This window comes from Anomaloglossus baeobatrachus, chromosome 2, assembly GCF_048569485.1.
Source record: "Anomaloglossus baeobatrachus isolate aAnoBae1 chromosome 2, aAnoBae1.hap1, whole genome shotgun sequence".
In the NCBI taxonomy this organism is placed as follows: Eukaryota; Metazoa; Chordata; class Amphibia; order Anura; family Aromobatidae; genus Anomaloglossus; species Anomaloglossus baeobatrachus.
This window is the reverse complement of record NC_134354.1, coordinates 69,291,299-69,311,091: the sequence shown is the minus strand read 5'-3', so window position 1 is coordinate 69,311,091 and position 19,793 is coordinate 69,291,299. Positions and strand designations below refer to the sequence as shown.

The 19,793-nt window shown below is 44.3% G+C and overlaps 1 protein-coding gene across 3 annotated transcripts in view; it reads left to right on the top strand.

Annotated features, from left to right (window-relative positions):
* The window catches only part of ROBO1 (roundabout guidance receptor 1), a 1,692,467-nt gene that overhangs the window by 1,635,709 nt on the left and 36,965 nt on the right, over window positions 1-19,793 (top strand). For all 3 annotated transcript variants that reach the window (XM_075335086.1, XM_075335085.1, XM_075335087.1), the window contains one exon: window positions 7,928-8,263. In XM_075335086.1, the coding sequence (XP_075191201.1) occupies window positions 7,928-8,263 (336 nt within the window). The remainder of the gene's footprint in view (window positions 1-7,927; window positions 8,264-19,793) is intronic.

Here is a 19,793-nt window from a genome sequence, read left to right as displayed (position 1 = left end):
CATTTTGATAAAATCAATGTTTTCTCTGCTGCAGATCTAGCAGTTATACACAGCTCATGGAGATGCAGCATGCCAAGTAGTCCTCTAATGATAATCTACTGCTGATTAAACAGTGATTTTATCAAAAGTATACTAAGCAGCCCAGTAAGTGACACATTGCTGGAATCCAGAACTCTGACCCTACATTATGCTGCTTTCAAATTAGGTGGCAAAACCCTGGTGACAGATTCCCTTTAAGGGCATAGTGGCAGTGTATACAGTGGGTGTGGGGCTCTTAAGACTGAAAGGGACCATTTCCGGTTGGTTTTTAGTTGGTGCACACAGATGAGGTCTCCAAATGTGGTGAAATCTTAAACAGGACCTGTTAACTGGTCAAAAGTGTCAACTACTTTAAAATGTCTATAAATCTATTTGGATAAGTCGGAGATTTACTTTAAAATGTCTTCTTTTATTCCTGTTGTGTCCCTGAATATTTTGGCTTTTTGTTTTAGTAAAATCCGCCATTTGGTTCCAGAGATATGGGCCTTTTTATATAGTGCTAATGTTTATGGTCTTTACAGGGGGGTGTGGCTTACAGAATTCCCTGGGGGCGTGTCTTTACACTGCTATGCATAATTATCTTATAAGCCACACCCACTTAGCAACTGCCATAAGAATTAGCGGACTGTATGGCGGATTTAAAAAAATAAGAAAGAGGAATATTCAGAGGAGCATGAGGCTTAAAATAAGAGTAAAAATCGGTTACTTTTGACCCAGTCACTGTTCCTCTGTAAATGGATGAAAATATGACACGGGCAACAGAATCTCCTGTAGGGAGGGTTAGGAGTGTGGGGGTGTCAGGCAGCAGCTGAAAGGGGCCTAGTTTTTGCCTTGCCTCTGTAGTAGCAAGGCCATATTAAAATTGTGACTATGCAAACTACATAGTGTGACTGCTTATTCACTTTTGCTTGAAGTGACGGCACTACGTACAGACTGCCAGGACCCAAACACCACCTTTTCCCCCCTAGAAAGACACCACACAGTTCTTTATAAGTTAAATTACTTTTATTTTCACTTATGGAGAGGCATAGGGAAAAAACACTCTCATCTTTTACTTTGGCATAAATTCTGGTCGCAGCTTTCAAATTAGGCATTACCAGCCAACACCACGGGGTTTTGGGAAATTTTCCGCCACCGGCCGTCCGGTGCGGGTATTTCACCACCACTTTTCCTACCCCTTCCGCTGCTGCGACTTAACACAAAGACACTCCACAAAAACTCATAAAACAAAGGGGAGGGAGGGTGGGAAACAGGTCCGGGTCCAGGAACAAAGAGACCGGAAGCTGGGCAACGCAGTGACTTATATCAGAGCAGATCATACCACAGGAGCCGGGGGTAGCTGGTGAGTCTTTCCAGGGGGAGAAACCACCTAAAATTAGCATAGGGGGCCTGCAGTCAGGTGGCAGCATCTCAAATTTTGGCTGCAGTGCCCCTTAGACTGCCAGGACCCAAACACCACCTTTTCCCCCCTAGAAAGACACCACACAGTTCTTTATAAATTAAATTACTTTTATTTTTCACTTATGGAGAGGCATAGGGAAAAAACACTCTCATCTTTTACTTTGGCGTAAATTATGGTCGCAGCTTTCAAATTAGGCATTACCAGCCAACACCATGGGGTTTTGGGAAATTTTCCGCCACCGGCCGTCCGGTGCGGGTATTTCACCACCACTTTTCCTACCCCTTCCGCCAAGGAGCAGCACAGCGCTAGCAAGCTGCGACCCCCCCCCCAAAAACCACAGTACCTGAGCCATCTCCTCACACATTCCCACCATTAATCCATCCGAAAACCGCATCATGGAAAATGCACCCGCTCCCTCATAAGGACAGCAAAGTTAATATCTTCCAGCTGGCGGTGCCACACCAATTTTTTTTTTTTTATATATATATATATTTTACACTATCAACTTAGGTAGGCACTAGTTGCCCATGCACCAAGGACAGCCCCGTAACACATCCTTCCTTGGATACGTTCCAATATGAGCTGAAAATCACCTCTGCCTTGCCCATCTTAAATTAGGAAAATCACAGGAAAAGTTGTACCATCTCTGACCGGATGAGGGTACGAGGCGAAGCGCAGCTAGGTTGCAGGAGACCAAATCTGTGACATCTACTTGTGTCGCCAAGTCAACTGTGGAGGGCGGCTCCACAATCCTGAACACCTCAGGTAGCACACTCAGCTCAACCAGCTCCCGGCAACTTCTCCAATCACATCCAGGCCAATAGAAACCACGGACCAACCGCCAGAGCGAGGATCACCTTTTCCCGCTGCCCGAAAAGTATGGGCATGACCTAAGCTTGAAACCTAGGCCGACTTACATCTGAAAAAGGAAAACATTGTCAGAAAGGAAAAAATTTCGAAACCATCAAAAATCTCTTAACCAGCAGACCCCCTTTCCCTTGGGGTTGATTTGGCAAGAACTCGCGTTTTTTTTTTTTTTTTTAATACACATCTGAAACGTATGTAATGTTACGCTAGCCTATATGCCAGTCAGTAGCCTCCTGTCCTTCTACTAGTGACTGTTTATAAAACAAACTCAGTACGGACGTTCCTCAAAATGCATTTGCGTTGCCAAACCCATCCCATTGGAACCACGCTCATACATACTTGCCCCAAAGCTTCAGCAGCACCCCAGTTCTGGGGGGGGGAAGGGAGGGGTGTTTACATCCCAGGTACTGCAACTAACGCACCCACAATAGCAACCATCACCAATTTACCGCCATGAAATTGTCCGCCAAATATGGGAAAAAATCTTCATGGTTAAAAATTGCTCCCCGTCATCCCTGTTCATCTGAGGGCTATCTCTAACACCTTAAGCATACCAACCAGAGGTGGGGAAAAAGATCCCAAAACTGTGAGGAAAGACAGGCTTGGCTAGATAGACCTAGGCCTTTCTTCAGCCTGTGTGACTAAGCTTTAAGATCAAAACCACAATGGACGTAACCACCCGGCCCGGCACCTTATAAGATCGACAAACGGCCAGGAGTATTAGGCCTCCTGACATCCACCCACCTGCCGCTAAACCACTACCCATTTCATACCGTGGGTCCCACTAGGCCTTGGTCACGCAGGTCCAGTTCCCCAACTGAAAAAATTTTAGCGCAAAAAACCCCAAACCAGTTTGCTCATAACAGGAAAAATTGGTACCCGTTGGTGAAGTAGAATCACTAAATACTGCCGGTTATACATTAGCAAGGGATCGCTTGAAAATCATCATGCTTTTCACCCGCCTGGTAAACCCCACTCGCTGCATACCCTACTATAAGCCCATCATGTCTGTGTTTTAACGAGAGGCCGGGTCCTCGGCTTCCTTTCGATGGGAGTACCATTACGAATTTAAAGAATCAAAACCCTTTGGACCTACCAGCGGACGCAGTTAAGGAGGATACCTGGAATTGGCAAATCAATAGGGAGTAAACCATACTATCACGGCAACTGGATACCTGGTATGACTTTAACCTTTCGTTAACTTATGCGCATTCTAAAAACCGAAAAGCCTAAACAGCCCACTACTGAAAAGGAAAGTTGTAAACAGGTGGTTAGATAGTTTTTTTTGTTTTTTTTTTAACGTTGTGTTGAAAACAAACCCAAACAGCCAGACCTGCTGCTGTTAACTACACCCCCTATCGATTCAACCGTTACTGCCCTTGAAGCAAATGTAGCCATTGAAGCTTAAAGAAAATTCAGCTACCAATCAGTTCCTCCTTTTCGGGTGCCTGATTCCATGTAGCGAAAATAAAATTTAAACTTACCGCACCTAGGGTTGGACCAATGTACCGATACCGGGTAACGTGACCCTGCCGCTTAGACCTATACTGGAAAGCCTAGGAAAGGCGCCTTGGAAACAATAACAGCAATAGAAATGACCTTAACCGCAAAGTTGAAGTTCATACCTAAGGAACCGCAGGGGCCGAAAGATAAACCTCCATACGATGGGTAATAGCCGATAAACGCTATTTCCATGCGGCAAAACCTTCCAAAACAAAAGTCAAACCCAAAAGGAGGGGCTTTTCCATAATTAATTTTTTTTTTTATATTCATAATAGGTGCTTCAAATAATGAAGCTGCTTGACACCCTCTATAGTCTAGTATTAGAATGATTGCTGTCTACTAACACATGGGAAAACACTGGTCAGTTGTGCACACCTGAGACCTAAACTAAAATTGTGTATTTTTTTTTTTTTTTTTTGATGCTATTTATGTGGACTTAATTGCTCAGGAAATATTAGCGGGCATAATTATGCACTTGCAGAAAATTGACAATTTTCGCATCTCACATGTTCATTTTCGTCTGTTGAACTGAAACTCCAACAAACCCGAAAATGCACAGAAATACACTTTGCTATTACCATAAAGTTATCAGTGACGAACATAGCCTACGCCTTGTTAACTACAGCCCTAAGTTAGAGTGTATACCAAGGAGAGGTGATCTCCTGTGCGCCCACATAATGTAACCCACCTATAAATCACTTGACAGGCCACATCTAAAATCTGGGATCCAGTTCTGCTCAACTTTTTTTTTTTTTTTTATTATCAAAAGGCGGTGGGTAAACATTCTGAGATTGGTCGGTTCAAGGAGACAACTAGATTATTGCAAGGAATGGAGGAGGAGATCTCATTTTTATGCATAAATCGTGTGTGGTCACTATAAAGGACTGGAACATTACTTCCACCTACCGCAGTTAAATGAGAAGGGTTCTTTACAGTAAAAGCAAACAGACTGCGGAATGCCGACCACAAGAGGTAGTAATGGCAGCTACTCTAGCGCCTATTAAGGCGGGTGTATGATTTCCTCAGTACACCTATAGTGTCGGTCATAATAACTTAATTACAGAATGCTATATAGGGCGGAAAACCTGCTGCCTGGTGACATCACCTGACTCCCCCCAGGCAGCTTATTCCACCCCGCCATCCCACGTAATGGTGCTTGCCAGATTGTGCAGAATAAAAGGGGGGCGGCCGGACTCCAGATGTTCCTGCCCAATTCCCACAGCACTCCGCTGTCCAGGCCAATGTACCTCAAATGCTCATCATCCCACCGCGGGACAGCACCAGGGGTTAATTCTGAAGAAAAAAGGGGGGGTTTAAATCTCCATGTGACTCATGACGCCCGGGGCCCCAACGCCCGTGCATAGAGTGACAGAGTCCGATCCAAGCCGCTACCCACAGAAGGGGAGGTTTTATTCTAAGATGTCATGCCGACCCCTAAAGGGGAGGGGGGTGAAAAGCACTGGCACTAATATAAGGGAGCTTTTTTTTTTTTTTTTAAATTATAATTTATTTATTTAATTTATTTATTTATTTTATATATAATATATTTATTTAATTTATTTATTCTTTATTTATAATTTATTTATTTATTTTTATAATTTATTTAATTTTTTTTTTTTTTTTTTTAAACTTGTCTGGGGATACCAATAAGGGATGTGGATTCTGCTGACTTCAGCAGTCAGCACATACACCAATGCAGCACCTCCAATCCGAGCTGCATTAGAGCTGTGATTTATTTATTTTGTATGTATAATTTATTTAATTATGACAGGGCAGCGGTGACAGGGCAGTGGAGGGATCAGGGGCACGGTGTTTGTTATTCACACAAAGCTGGCGGGTCCCCGCTGCAGCGCTTCCACCTGCGCTGCATCAGGGACCGCGCCGGCTCACAGCCTGCACCCACCGCTGGCAGAGGCAGGGCGGCGGGTGGGCGGTGCCTTAAGCAAAGAGCGCTTTCGCGCTCTTTACAAACTGAGGGACGGGCTCCAGCTGACCAGCGGGCGGGTAGTTCACTCAGAACGCCGCTCGCCGACACACCCAGCTGGAGCCTCAGCAGGGAGGAAGCCGCTCACAACTAACAGCGTTGTGAGTCGGACGCTTCCTTCCCTGCTGATGGGGGGATTTGTGTCAGCCTGCGAGCACAGGCAGACCGGCGGCCGGGTGTTTCCCTGAAAACACCGCTCGCCGGCCATGTCACCTGTGCCTCAGCAGGGAGGAAGCCGCTCACAACTAACAGCGCTGTGAGTCGGACGCTTCCTTCCCTGCTGATGGGGGATTTATGACAAACGGCAAGCACAGGCTGACCGGTGGGCGGGTATTTCCCTGAAAACACCGCCCGCCGGCCATGTCACCTGTGCCTCAGCAGGGAGGGAGCCGCTCACAGCTAAAGCGCCGTGGGCAAAACTCTTCCCTCCCTGCTGATAGCTCTCTTACCGCCCTCCGAAGCGGGTACACTCCACCGGCCGCCCAAACAGGTCCGGGTCCAGGAACAAAGAGACCGGAAGCTGGGCAACGCAGTGACTTATATCAGAGCAGATCATACCACAGGAGCCGGAGGGGGGTAGCTGGTGAGTCTTTCCAGGGGGAGAAACCACCTAAAATTAGCATAGGGGGCCTGCAGTCAGGTGGCAGCATCTCAAATTTTGGCTGCAGTGCCCCTCAAACTCCTTGCAGATGTTGTCGACCAGCACTACAAGACTGCAGTGCTAACCACTGAGCCACCAGGCAGTGCTAACCACTGAGCCACCAGGCAGTGCTAACCACTGAGCCACCATACAGTGCTAACCACTGAGTCACCATACAGTGCTAACCACTGAGCCACTATACAGTGCTAACCACAGATCCATACAGTGCTAACCACTGAGCCACCATACAGTGCTAACCACTGAGCCACCATACAGTGCTAACCACTGAGCCACCATGGAGTGCTAACCACTGAGCCAGCCACCATACAGTGCTAACCACAGAGCCACCATACAGTGCTAACCACAGAGCCACCATACAGGGATAACCTCCGAGCCACCATACAGGGCTAACCTCTGAGCCACTATACAGTGCTAACCACTGAGCCACCATACAGGGCTAACCTCTGAGCCACTGTACAGTGCTAACCACTGAGCACCATTCTTCCCATTCTGGAATATATTTGGTGTACCCTATAATGACTATAAAAAACAGTTCTGTTTTATCAGTAGTCAGTAATCTATGTTATACACATACAACATGATACTTCATCTACAGGGTCCCATTACTTTGTGGTATATATAGTTTTTACTAGATTATATGGGATTTATTAGCTTAAGGCCGCTTTACACGTTACGACATCGCTAAAGCGATGTCGTTGGGGTCACGGAATTTGTGACGCACATCCGGCCGCGTTAGTGATGTCATTGCGTGTGACACCTACGTGCAATCGAAAATCGTTGCAAACACGTGCAAAATCGCTAATCGTTGACATCCTCCCCTATTCCCAAAAATCATTGCAGCTGCAGGTACGATGTTGTTCGTTGTTCCTCCGGCAGCACACATCGCTGGGTGTGACACCGCAGGAACGAGGAACCTCACCTTACCTGCGGCCGCCAGCAATGCGGAAAGAAGGAGGTAGGCGGGATGTTACGTCCCGCTCATCTCCGCCCCTCCGCTTCTATTGGGTGGCCGCTTAGTGACGTCGCTGTGACGCTGAACGAACCGACCCCTTAGAAAGGAGGCGGTTCGCCGGTCACAGCGACGTCACTAGGCAGGTAAGTAGTGTGACGGGTCCACGCAATTTTGTGCGCCACGGGCAGCGATTTGCCCGTGACGCACAAACGATGGGGGCGGGTACGCACACTAGCAATCTCGTTAGCGAGATCACAGCGTGTAAAGCGGCCTTTACTATGCTACTTCAATGTTTTCTGGCATACATTGGCAAAGGACAGTTTTTGGGTGTTTTTGGTGTTATTGGCATCCTCTGGAAATGCTTCTATTGTTAGAGCTTTTCCCAGCATAGTGGAGATCAAACACACAGACTGAACACAGCTTTTATTAACCATTTTCCAAAACCATCCTTACAAGTCAAAGGCAATATTTTTCTAGTACGCTTAGTTGTTCACTTTCTTCTTATCTTTTTTTCTCCAGCGGATTGTATCGCCAATTACAACAACCAACTGGACAACAAACAAACCAACCTGCTGGTGCCGGAGTCAGGTGTCTACAGCGACGTGGACATAAGCAACAAAATCAATGAGATGAAGACCTTCAATAGCCCAAATCTGAAGGATGGCCGGTTTGTCAGTGGAGCCGGCCAGCCCACCCCTTATGCCACCACTCAGCTCATCCAGTCAAACATCGGCAATAACATCAACTCATCTGGTGGAGATACGGAGGAGAAGCACTGGAAGCCGCCTACTCAGCATAAACCGGACGTCGCTCCCATGCAGTACAACATCATGGAGCAAAATAAAATCAACAAAGGTAATAAAAGCTTTTCTAATCCTCACATAGGAATATATAACCCTATATGAGGGGGTAGAGTGTTTTCATTGAGGTACATGGATTTTATTATTATTATTTTATTTTTTTTTTTAAATATATTTACTTTAAGAAGATATGTCCTGCAGGTCGGTGGATGTCTGGTTGCTCTGTCCCCATCTATTTATCAAAGCACTTGTCAGACATGCCCTGCTGAGAAAGCAGGACGGGGCTCTGATCATGCCTGAGCATTGCATGCAGAGCGATGTACCGGCTCATAAGGGGGCTTTACACGGTAGCGATATCGCCAGCAATTTGTAGCAATAGTGATCGTGTAAGTACCCGCCCCCGTCGTGCATGCGATTGTTTGTGATCGCTGCCGTAGCGAACATTATCGCTACGGCAGCGTCACACGCACTTACCTGGTCGGCGGCGTTTCTGTGACTGCCGAACAATCCCTCCTTCAAGGGGGAGGGACGTTTGGCATCACAGCGACGTCACCGCAACGTCACTAAGCGGCCGGCCAATCAAAGCGGAGGGACGGAGATGAGTGGGACGTAACATCCCGCCCACCTCCTTCCTTCCGCATTGTGGCCGGCGGCAGGTAAGGAGACGTTCCTCGCTCCTGCGGTGTCACACATAGCGATGGGTGCTGCCGCATGAGCGATGAACCACCTGGATAAACAATCCTTACCCATTTTTGAATTTGGGACGACCTCTCCATGGTGAACGATTTTCACCATTTTTGAGGTCGCTTAAGGTCGTTGGTCAGTGTCACACGCTGCGATATCGTTAATGATGCCGGATGTGCGTCACTAACAACTTGACCCCGACGACCAAACATTAACGATATCGTAGCGTGTAAAGCCCCCTATAGACTGTCTTTTGATCCCGGATGGCGCTTTGTGTTCTCCCATTACGGGTCAGAGAGATCCTGCCTTCTAACTGAAAATGGCTGTCTTGAATCTCATCTTGAATTATGTTTTCAGGTTTTCTTAAGAATAAAAATCCAACATATTCTCCAAATATGAACATAATTTGTTTATTTGCAGCCAGAAAAATACTTGTTTAACGGTTCATTCCTCTAGTCATCTGACTGCACTTCTGGTCCTCTGCTCGTCTGAATTATCAAAAGGATCCTTAATTAGTATACAGTGTGTCCACCCATATCCTGTCCACCGCCATTAACTTGAGAACGGCGGCAGCTATAGGCATAGAAGTGGTGTCTAGGTATAGTAAAGTAGCCATCTGCTACACAATGAAACCACCAATAGCGCCACCTGGTGGAAAACAACAGAGTTAGCATTTTTATCTCAAAAACGGAATGAGAGAGAAAAAAAGGGGATTACAAAGTTGTAGGGCATCATCAATTCAATACAAATCGACACCTTGCATATAGAAATGCTATGATTAGAACGTGTAAAGCCTGTTTTACACGTTGCAATTTCGCATACGATATCGTATGCGATTTGCAACGCCACCATCGTATGTGTGGCACGTTCAATTTGTTGAATGTGCCGCACAAACGATTAACCCCAGTCACACGTACTTACCTTCCATACGACCTCGATGTGGGCGGCGAACGTCCACTTCTTGGAGTGGGAGCGACGTTCGGCGTCACATCGACGTCACGTGGCAGCCGGCCAATAGAAGCGGAGGGGTGGAGCTGAGCGGGACGTAAACATCCCGCCCACCTCCTTCCTTCCACATTGTGGGCTGGGAGCCACAGGACGCAGGTATGATCTGTTCATCGTTCCTGGGGTGTCACACACTGCGATGTGTGCTACCCCGGGTACGATGAACAATCTGACGTGCAATTCTAGAGAAAGGTACGATGTGTATGTGATGAACGTTTTACCGTTCAATCGCAGTCGCACGTACCTGTCACACACTGCAATGTACCTTACGATGCCGGATGTGCGTCACTTACAATGTGACCCCGCCGACACATCGTAAGATACATTGCAGCGTGTAAAGTGGGCTTTAAACTCACAAGGCTGCGGACGTGAAGCGATGCCTTATGGAGACCTTCCTACAAGTCATTGGGTATGGTGGCTGCGTGGAGTGGCCTCCACGCTCACCTGACCTGATCCCATTGGACTTCTTTTTGTGATGTCACATCAAACAGCAGGTGTATGCGACCCCTCCACCAACATTGCAGGACCTACGATGACGTATCACAGATGCTTGTGCAAACGTGTCACCTACCATATTGCACAACGTGCAGCAAGATACAGTATGCTGTCCAGAGTCCGGATGTGCATTGCAGCTGACGGTGGCCACTTTGAGCATCAAAGTTAAATGAGTGCCATATGCGTGACCAGCATTCAATGTTTTGGGGGGGTCATAGGTTTCATATCATAGCATTTCTGTATGCAAGGTGTCGATTCGTATTGAATTGATGATGCCCTACAATTTTTTAATTCACTTTTTTTCTCTATCTCGTTCCGTTTTCGAGATAAAAATGCTAACTCCGTTGTTTTCCACCAGGTGGCGCTATAGGTGGTTTCATTGCATAGCGCATGGCTACTTTACTATACCTAGACACCACTTCTATGCCTATAGCTGCCGCCGTTCTCAAGTTAATGGCGATGGACAGGATATGGGTGGACACACTGTATATATTTTAAATTGATTCTTCACTACTTGGACAACTCAATCCCTATGTTTCCCGGCAGTAGAATAACACTTATACTCGCCTCTGGTGCAGGCGCCAATCCAGCAGTGTTGGCATTCTAGAGTGCAGCTGTATGTATTTTTGTAGCTATAATGTGTTTTCAGCTGGCACCTGTTCACACCTGTTGGATGTGCGGGTCAGTCTTTTTTTATATATTTGTAGTTCATTTATTTCTGACTGAGCACTCGGCTGTGTCCATCCTCCTTTATAGCTGGATCCTTTCTGCGCAGACATGTAGGTTTTTAACACAGATAGCGGCATTTTAAGTTAGGTTCCGGGTATATAGACAATATACCTTGTTGCGGGTCTTGGGACTCACATGCATTGGCCAATCCTTAATCTAAATATCTCTTTTCTTTTCAAATATTCCTATAGCAGTAATGCAATACCAGAGTGCCCTTATTCAATGTTAGCAATCTAGAGTGCAGCTGTATGTATTTTGTAGTTATATTGTGTTTTCAGCTGGCACCTGTTCACACCAATTCAATGTGCAGGTCAGTTTTTTTTATATATATTTGTATTCCAGCAGTGTTGGCACTGGCTCTCCCGAGGACCGTGTGATATTGATTTGTCACATGATCCCTGCGACCAATCAGCGCTGGCTTCATTCCTTTCTCCTTCATACATATTGACAATGGGTGCTGCAGCTGTCACCTAACTTCATCCACTTATTTGTCCGAAGGAGGAGAGACTATAGAGGCTGATTGTCATAAGAAAGTCACACGATCCATGGGAGAGCCAGTGCCAACGCCGCTCGGATTGAGAAGGGGTTGTCTGAGTAGTGAACAACCCCTGCCCTTTAAAACAATCACATTAATTAAAATCACTCTTCCTATGAATAACCAAAAACAATTCTTGGAAATTCAAAAGGTACCAATAATCTTTATTAAATAACAATAAAAATATTTTACATAAAGGGCACCAGAATAAACACAGACAATACAACAGGGCTGGATACAAAATCTTGCAAGAATCACAAAAATGTTTTCCAAAAAATAGACAATACATAATTTCAGTCTAAAAATATTCCCTAACAAAGATATACATTATACCAAAATGTGTAATACAATAACACCTATAAAGTGTTATGTGCAATTAAAGCATAAGAAAAAGTAAAAATGTGAAAGAAACAACGATATATACACATATACAGTAAACAAAAATGCAATTAAACCTATAAAGTGCAATGTGCATATATAGCATAGTTCATTAGTGCAAACAAGCACCCCAAAATGGTGCACGCATAAGTAAATACTAATTTTACTAACAAAGGGCTATGTGCATAATGATATACCGTGCTTACAAAATCAACTTCAGCACAATTATAAAGAAAGAGAAGTTCCCTTAAGCCAATAGAACTAAATCATTACCACTCCTAATAGGGACATGTCACCATATTTTCAATCGGATTCATTTGAAGTAAATGCTAATAATTAAAAAGAAAGAGAATGTGTAATCCACCCACCCTGACGCGCGTTTCGCTTTTACTTCTTCCTGAGGGGCGTCACTTTTTTCCTATGATAATAATGATTAAAGGGAATCTGTGATTAGGATGACCCCTTCTAAGCCCTCTACATGGACATGTATGTCATAGGAAGCTGAATAAAATGATACCTTGATATCTGTAAACTGATGTCTTATTCCAGAGAAATCCATGTTTTTGTTAATATGTAAATGAGCTGTTAAGAGCTCTCATTTAAAATAATCTCTGGAGGCCGATTATCCATAGATCTTAAACACTCATTTTACATAGTAAGAAAAACGTGGATTTATCTGGAGCAAATCGGATTGCAGATATCAAGGTATCATTTTATTCAGTTTCCTGTGATGTCCATGCTCATGTAGACGGCTTTGGAGGGTTAATCCTACTAACAGATTCCCTTTAAGGATTTTCACGAGAACTAAGATGGATAGCTTACTTTAACCCCTACTTTGCTTTATGGGTCACGTACCCTATCTCTGGGCCTCAGATAAGTGATTATGTACTTTTTTCATCAATGGAAGAACTAATAGGACTTTTGGGTCTTTTTGTTATATGTCAGAAGCACCAAATAAAATGTCTTATTGGGTGGTCTGCCCCCTGATGTCATTACTATATCTGGAAACGTCCTAATTATGATGTCACTGGTTCTGATTGAACTTATCAACTTTGTCCTCATTATTCTAAGCTCATTTTATTATTTTTTGTATATCTAACACTGTGCTCAGACTAAAAAAAAACTTTACATCCCCCTGTGCCTGGCTGGAGGACTCTGCACTTGCCAATTCTTATTATTACTTTTATTAGAAGGTGAAGTCTTCTGGGGATCTTGGGCTCAGATCTTTTTAATAAGAAGCACAGCTTTCCCCAGTCTCCTACGACTCGAGCAGAACCGTCAAGCTACTATACATGTAAATGTAGAAGATCCAGATTAACAGTGTCAAAAAGTTAATTAGCACGCGGATAACCTTTGCAACTGAATTTAGCGCCGCAAATAATAAACCACAGATGAAATAAAATCAAATAAAAGAAGATTAATATGGCAAGATTTGATCTAAATGTTCTAGCGGGTGAAGGGATTGGATGAAGGAAGAGGAGATATTTAATTCTTGGAGGATGTCTCTGGACAATCGGTGATCGTCTAATAAAACACAGATCACTCTCTGGATCTTCATGTCTTATACATGTGTAAACGTGGAGGAATCAATGACTCTGCACACTATTAATTATTATGCATTATTTATTTACATAGATAGAACAGAGGTCGATATGAGTGGGATGGATACGTGGTATACTTTAGTCAGATACATAGCTACAAACAGAATAAATATATAGCAGCTTGTATAGGCACTAAGATGTATGCTGACATTGACTATATGAAATGTAAATGGCATTATTGCTATAAAGAATATATTATGAAATGAAGATACTTAGAGCACAAATTGGCCAATTCATGAGAGTCCACCAGTTGCGACTAGACATGAGCGGACCCCTGGAAGTTTGCGTTCTGTGGGTTAAAGGGAACCCGTCACCACTTTTTTGGCCTATATGCTGCGGCCACCACCACCGGACTCTTATATACAACATTCTAACATGCTGTATATAAGAGCCCAGGCTGCTGTGAGAACATAAAAAACACTTTATAATACTTACCTAACGGTCGTGCAGTTGGCCATATGGGCGTCTCCATTCTCCGGTGCCGGTGCCGCCTCTTTTGCCCATCTTTTTTCTTCTTCTCTAGCCGCAGTGCATGACGCGTCCGATGTCATACACACTCGCCAGCATTCAGGTCCTGAGCAGGCGCACTTTGATCTGCCCTGAGCAGGGCAAATCAAAGCATTGTAGTGCATCTGCGCAGGACCAGCGAGTGTGTATGACATAGACGCGTCATGTACCTAGGCTGCAGAAAGAGGATGAAGATGGCCGAAAGAGGAGGCACCGGCAGCGGACAACGGAGACACACATATGAGCAACCGCGCAACCGTTACAGCAGCATGGGCTCTTATATACAGCATCTTAGAATGCTGTATATAAGAGCCCGGTGGTGGTGGCCACAGTTTATAGGCCAAAAAAGTGGTGTTAGGTTCCCTTTAAGCAAGACGTTAGATAAAGTTCATTTCGGTACCCGAAATTGACCTGAACCCACAAACAGCCAACCATAAACAGATCACTTCCACAGAAGTGAGGATGGAGTTTTTTTCATATTTTTTGTTGTTGTTCACACTGCATGTAATCACAGTTTTGTTACCCCCAGTGCGAGCCAATCAAACACTGAAAGTGGCTCACACCAGGCAGAGCATTGAGCGTAAAGAAATCCGGCGATGCTTGTGTGAGTTGTTTGCATACGTGAAGCACTCGAACGCCAAACTCAAGCACTGATTTTTTGTAAAGTCTGTATTTAATATGAACACCAAACTTTACTCTTTGGGTCCACTCATCTCTGGCCGCAACGAGAGAGAGGAGTGAACCTGAAAAGATAACATCAGTGCTTGTACAGAACACGGACTTTACTTAAAAAATCAATGTATGAGTTCGGAGTTTGTGAGCTTTACGCATGCTGACTAGAGATGAGCGAACCGGAGGTTCGGTGTTCTTACACAAAAGAAAAAACAGAGTTCGGGTTTGAAGTACAGATGCTTTACATATGAACACTACTCGCATGAGCATCGCAGTGCTTGGGTACACTCAGTGCTCAGTTCAGTATGAGCTGCTTGCGGTGTGTGATCGGCTCACACAGGGGTTAGCAACTGAGGGATCAGATGTAGTGTGCACCAAACAAAAAATGGAAAAACCCTGCCCTCCCTCACCCGGAAGTGATCTGTGTATGGCTGGCTGCATGTGGGCGGAGATCCTAACTGCCCAATTAGTGACTTCTATTGCGGTTCAGGTCAAGTCTGCGTACCAAACTGAGCTTTATCTAAAGTCCGGTTGAACCCGCCAAACCGAACTTCCATGAGTCCGCTCATCTCTACTAACAATAATAATAATAATAATAATAATTTTATTCATTTATATAGCGCTATTAATTCTACAGCGCTTTACATACATTTGCAACACTGTCCCCATTGGGGCTCACAATCTAGAGTCCCTATCTGTATGTCTTTGGAGTGTGGGAGGAAACCGGAGTACCCGGAGGAAACCCACGCAAACACGGGGAGAACATACAAACTCCTTGCAGATGGTGTCCTTGGTGGGATTTGAACCCAGGACCCCAGCGCTGCAAGGCTGCAGTGCTAACCACTGAGCCACCGTGCCGCCCTAACAATAAGCCTTTAATCATTGTTTCCATTGCACACATGGGCTGATTAAATGCTTATTGCCCTTTGAATATCCAATTTTGTGTGCTGCCTACTTTTCTTTATTTTTTTATAGATAATTTAAGAAAAAATATCCTTGCAAAAAAAATAAAGCAAGTGTGAGCAGACACTAGCTGCCCAGACTGCATAATACACAAACAAAATAATACAGCAGCACTCTATGTGCTATAATGTATACAGACATTGAATATATGAAATGTATTCTGCTTTAGTGCTGTAGGGAATATACTCATGTAATGAAGATACTTAGCGCACAAATTGTTAGTTTAAATTTCACATATTCAGTGTTTCCATACAGCTTAGTGTATACAGTGTGCTGCTGTATTCTTTTGTTTGTAGATAGACATTTGATAAATATAGGTAATAAATAGGGATGATCGAATTCCTCAAATATTCGGCAACTCCCATATTCGCTGAATAGGTCGCCGCTATTCGACTATTTGCGAATATTCAATGCGCAATGTAAGTCTATGGGAAACCCGAATAGTTGCCGAATAGCAACTATTCGGGCTTCCCATAGACTTAAGCAGGCTTTACACGCTGCAACATCGCTCCAGTGATCTCGTTGGGGTCACGGAATTGGTGATGCACATCCGGTCGTTTTAGCGATGCCGTTGCGTGTGACACCTATGAGCGATTTTGCATCGTCGCAAAAACGTGCAAAATCGCTCATCGGTGACATGGGGGTCCATTTTCATATATCGTTACTGCAGCAGTAATGAAGTTGTTCCTCGTTCCTGTGGCAGCACACATCGCTCCGTGTGACACCGCAGGAACGAGGAAGCTCTCCTTACCTGCGTCCCGGCCACAATGCAGAAGGAAGGAGGTGGGCGGGATGTTATGTCCCACTCATCTCCGCCCCTCCGCTTCAATTGGGCGGCGGTTCAGTGACGCTGCAGTGACGTCGCTGTGACACTGAATGAACCGCCTCCTTAGAAAGGAGGCGTTTCACTGGTCACAGCGATGTCGCAGGGAAGGTAAGTCCGTGTGACGGGTCCAGGCGATGTTGTGCAACACGGGCAGCGATTTGCCTGTGTCGCACAACCGATGGGGGCAGGTACGCACGCTGGCGATATCGGTACCGATATCGCAGTGTGTAAAGCGGCCTTTACATTGCGCATCGAATATTCACATAGTGGCGACCTATTTATCGGATATTCGCGAAGCCGAATATTTATGATATTCGATCATCCCTAGTAATAAACATTAGGTAGACAGGAGCATAGTTTGAGTTGAGCTAGATGTATGTAAGATTGCAGATATATAAATAGATAATAGATATTAGCTGGATAGAGAATCCCCCAAAAATATTGACCTCGTAAAAAAATAAAGAATAGAGATAGATCACTTATACATAGGTGTGAGCTTGTCTGAGTATGCATAAGCCATAGTTTCCCGTACGTAAGTCACGTGTTCTGCTTTGTGTCTCATGCTCGGAATAAATTGATATTAGAGGTAATCTAAAACACCGGAATATACCACGCTCCTTTCTTGCGGGCACGTTTCACTAATGTAATATGTTGAGGTAAAGAAAGAAATAAGGATGTCATTTTTTTCCTAGGGCTTTAGGCTACAGTACCGTGCAATCCACTTTAATAACATGATTTGCAGCAGTGCTGTCCCTGGGATCCAGATCAGTGCCAGCTTTGTACTATTAACCATATCTCAGTTGCTCTCCACATCATAAAATTGAGGGCTCCCCGGTAAAAGGCCAGGTCCGATCACAGCAGCCGAGCTGCTCATTGTAGATGACCCGGTGTTCCTGCACGATACAGAAAGACCTTTATGTGGGCCAGGAATGAGCTATTTGTGGCTACCTGCATTTCTAGCCACCACAAAGGATTCCTTCGGAGCTGCGTGTAGACATTGATGGGAAACAACAATGAGACTGCACTTTCATACAATAATTGACGTTGGCCGCTCTATAATCTTTTCCATGTCAGGGGCTTTTATTTATTTATTTGGTTTTAAATCTGACTTATTACAAACAAATTGCAAAACTCGAGGGTTGCACATCTGTAAATGACCATTTCCAAATGATTTTTCTATCATTTTCATATGTTTTTGTTTTTTTTCCGAGAAGCTGAAATGTGTACACAGCTGCAGTAGTATCATTTATCCTGCTCATAAACGTGATGGACCCAAGGATACAAAACGCCGAGGTCTGCGGCAGGAGAATGCTGCTGTTACCAATGTGCACTGTATTTATGTCTAATAATTTGGCACAAATAGAAAGAACCGATTAGCAGATGAGAGGATGGGACTATTTTCGGCATATATGGATGGTGTTCAGATGTCACAGTATCCCGTCTGTACATTTTGCATGGAAACATGGCAGATAAGCTTAAAGGAACAGCTTAGAAAATACTATATTTATATATATATATATATATATATATATATATATATATATATATATATATATATATATATATCCAGTACAGACCAAAAGTTTGGACACACCTTCTCATTCAAAGAGTTTTCTTTATTTTCATGACTCTGAAAATCGTAGATTCACATTGAAGGCATCAAAACTATGAATTAACACATGTGGAATGAAATACTTAACAAAAAAGTGTGAAACAACTGAAAATATGTCTTATATTCTAGGTTCTTCAAAGTAGCCACCTTTTGCTTTGATTACTGCTTTGCACACTCTTGGCATTCTCTTGATGAGCTTCAAGAGGTAGTCACCGGAAATGGTTTTCACTTCACAGGTGTGCCCTGTCAGGTTTAATAAGTGGGATTTCTTGCCTTATAAATGGGGTTGGGACCATCAGTTGTGTTGTGCAGAAGTCTGGTGAATACATAGCTGATAGTCCTACTGAATAGACCGTTAGAATTTGCATTATGGCAAGAAAAAAGCAGCTAAGTAAAGAAAAACGAGTGTCCATCATTACTTTATGAAATGAAGGTCAGTCAGCCCGAAAAATTTGGAAAACTTTGAAAGTGTCCCCAAGTGCAGCGGCAAAAACCATCAAACGCTACAAAGAAACTGGCCTCTCAAGACGACTGCCACAGGAAAGGAAGACCAAGAGTCACCTCTGCTGTGGAGGATAAGTTTATCCGAGTCACCAGCCTCAGAAATTGCAGGTTAACAGCAGCTCAGATTAGACACCAGGTCAATGCCACACAGAGGTCTAGCAGCAGACACATCTTTAGAACAACTGTTAAGAGGAGACTTTGTGCAGCAGACCTTCATGGTAAAATAGCTGCAAGGAGACCACTGCTAAGGACAGGCAACAAGCAGAAGAGACTTGTTTAGGCTAAAGAACTCAAGGAATGGACATTAAACCAGTGGAAATCTGTGCTTTGGTCTGATGAGTCCAAATTTGAGATCTTTGGATCCAACCACCGTGTCTTTGTGCGATGCAGAAAAGATAAACGGATGGACTCTACATGGCTGGTTCCCACCGTGAAGCATGGAGGAGGAGGTGTGATGGTGTGGGGGTGCTTTGCTGGTGACACTGTTGGGGATTTATTAAAAATTGAAGGCATACTGAACCAGCATGGCTACCACAGCGTCTTGCAGCGGCATTCTATTCCATCCGGTTTGCGTTTAGTTGGACCATCATTTATTTTTCAACAGGACAGTGACCCCAAACACAATGCCAGGCTGTATAATGGCTATTTCACTAAGCAGGAGAGTGATAGGGTGCTACGCCAGATGACCTGGTCTCCACAGTCACCAGACCTGAACCCAATCTAGATGGTTTGGGGTGAGCTGGACCGCAGAGTGAAGGAAAAAGGGCCAACAAGTGCTAAGCATCTCTGGGAACTCCTTCAAGACTGTTGGAAGACCATTTCCGGTGACTACCTCTTGAATCTCATCAAGAGAATGCCAAGAGTGCGCAAAGCAGTAATCAAAGCAAAAGGTAGCTACTTTGAAGAACAAAGAATATAAGACATATTTTCAGTTGTTTCACACTTGTTTGTTAAGTATTTCATTCCACATGTGTTAATTCATAGTTTTGATGCCTTCAATATGAATCTACAGGTTTCAGAGTCATGTAAATAAAGAAAACTCTTTCAATGAGGAGGTGTGTCCAAACATTTAGT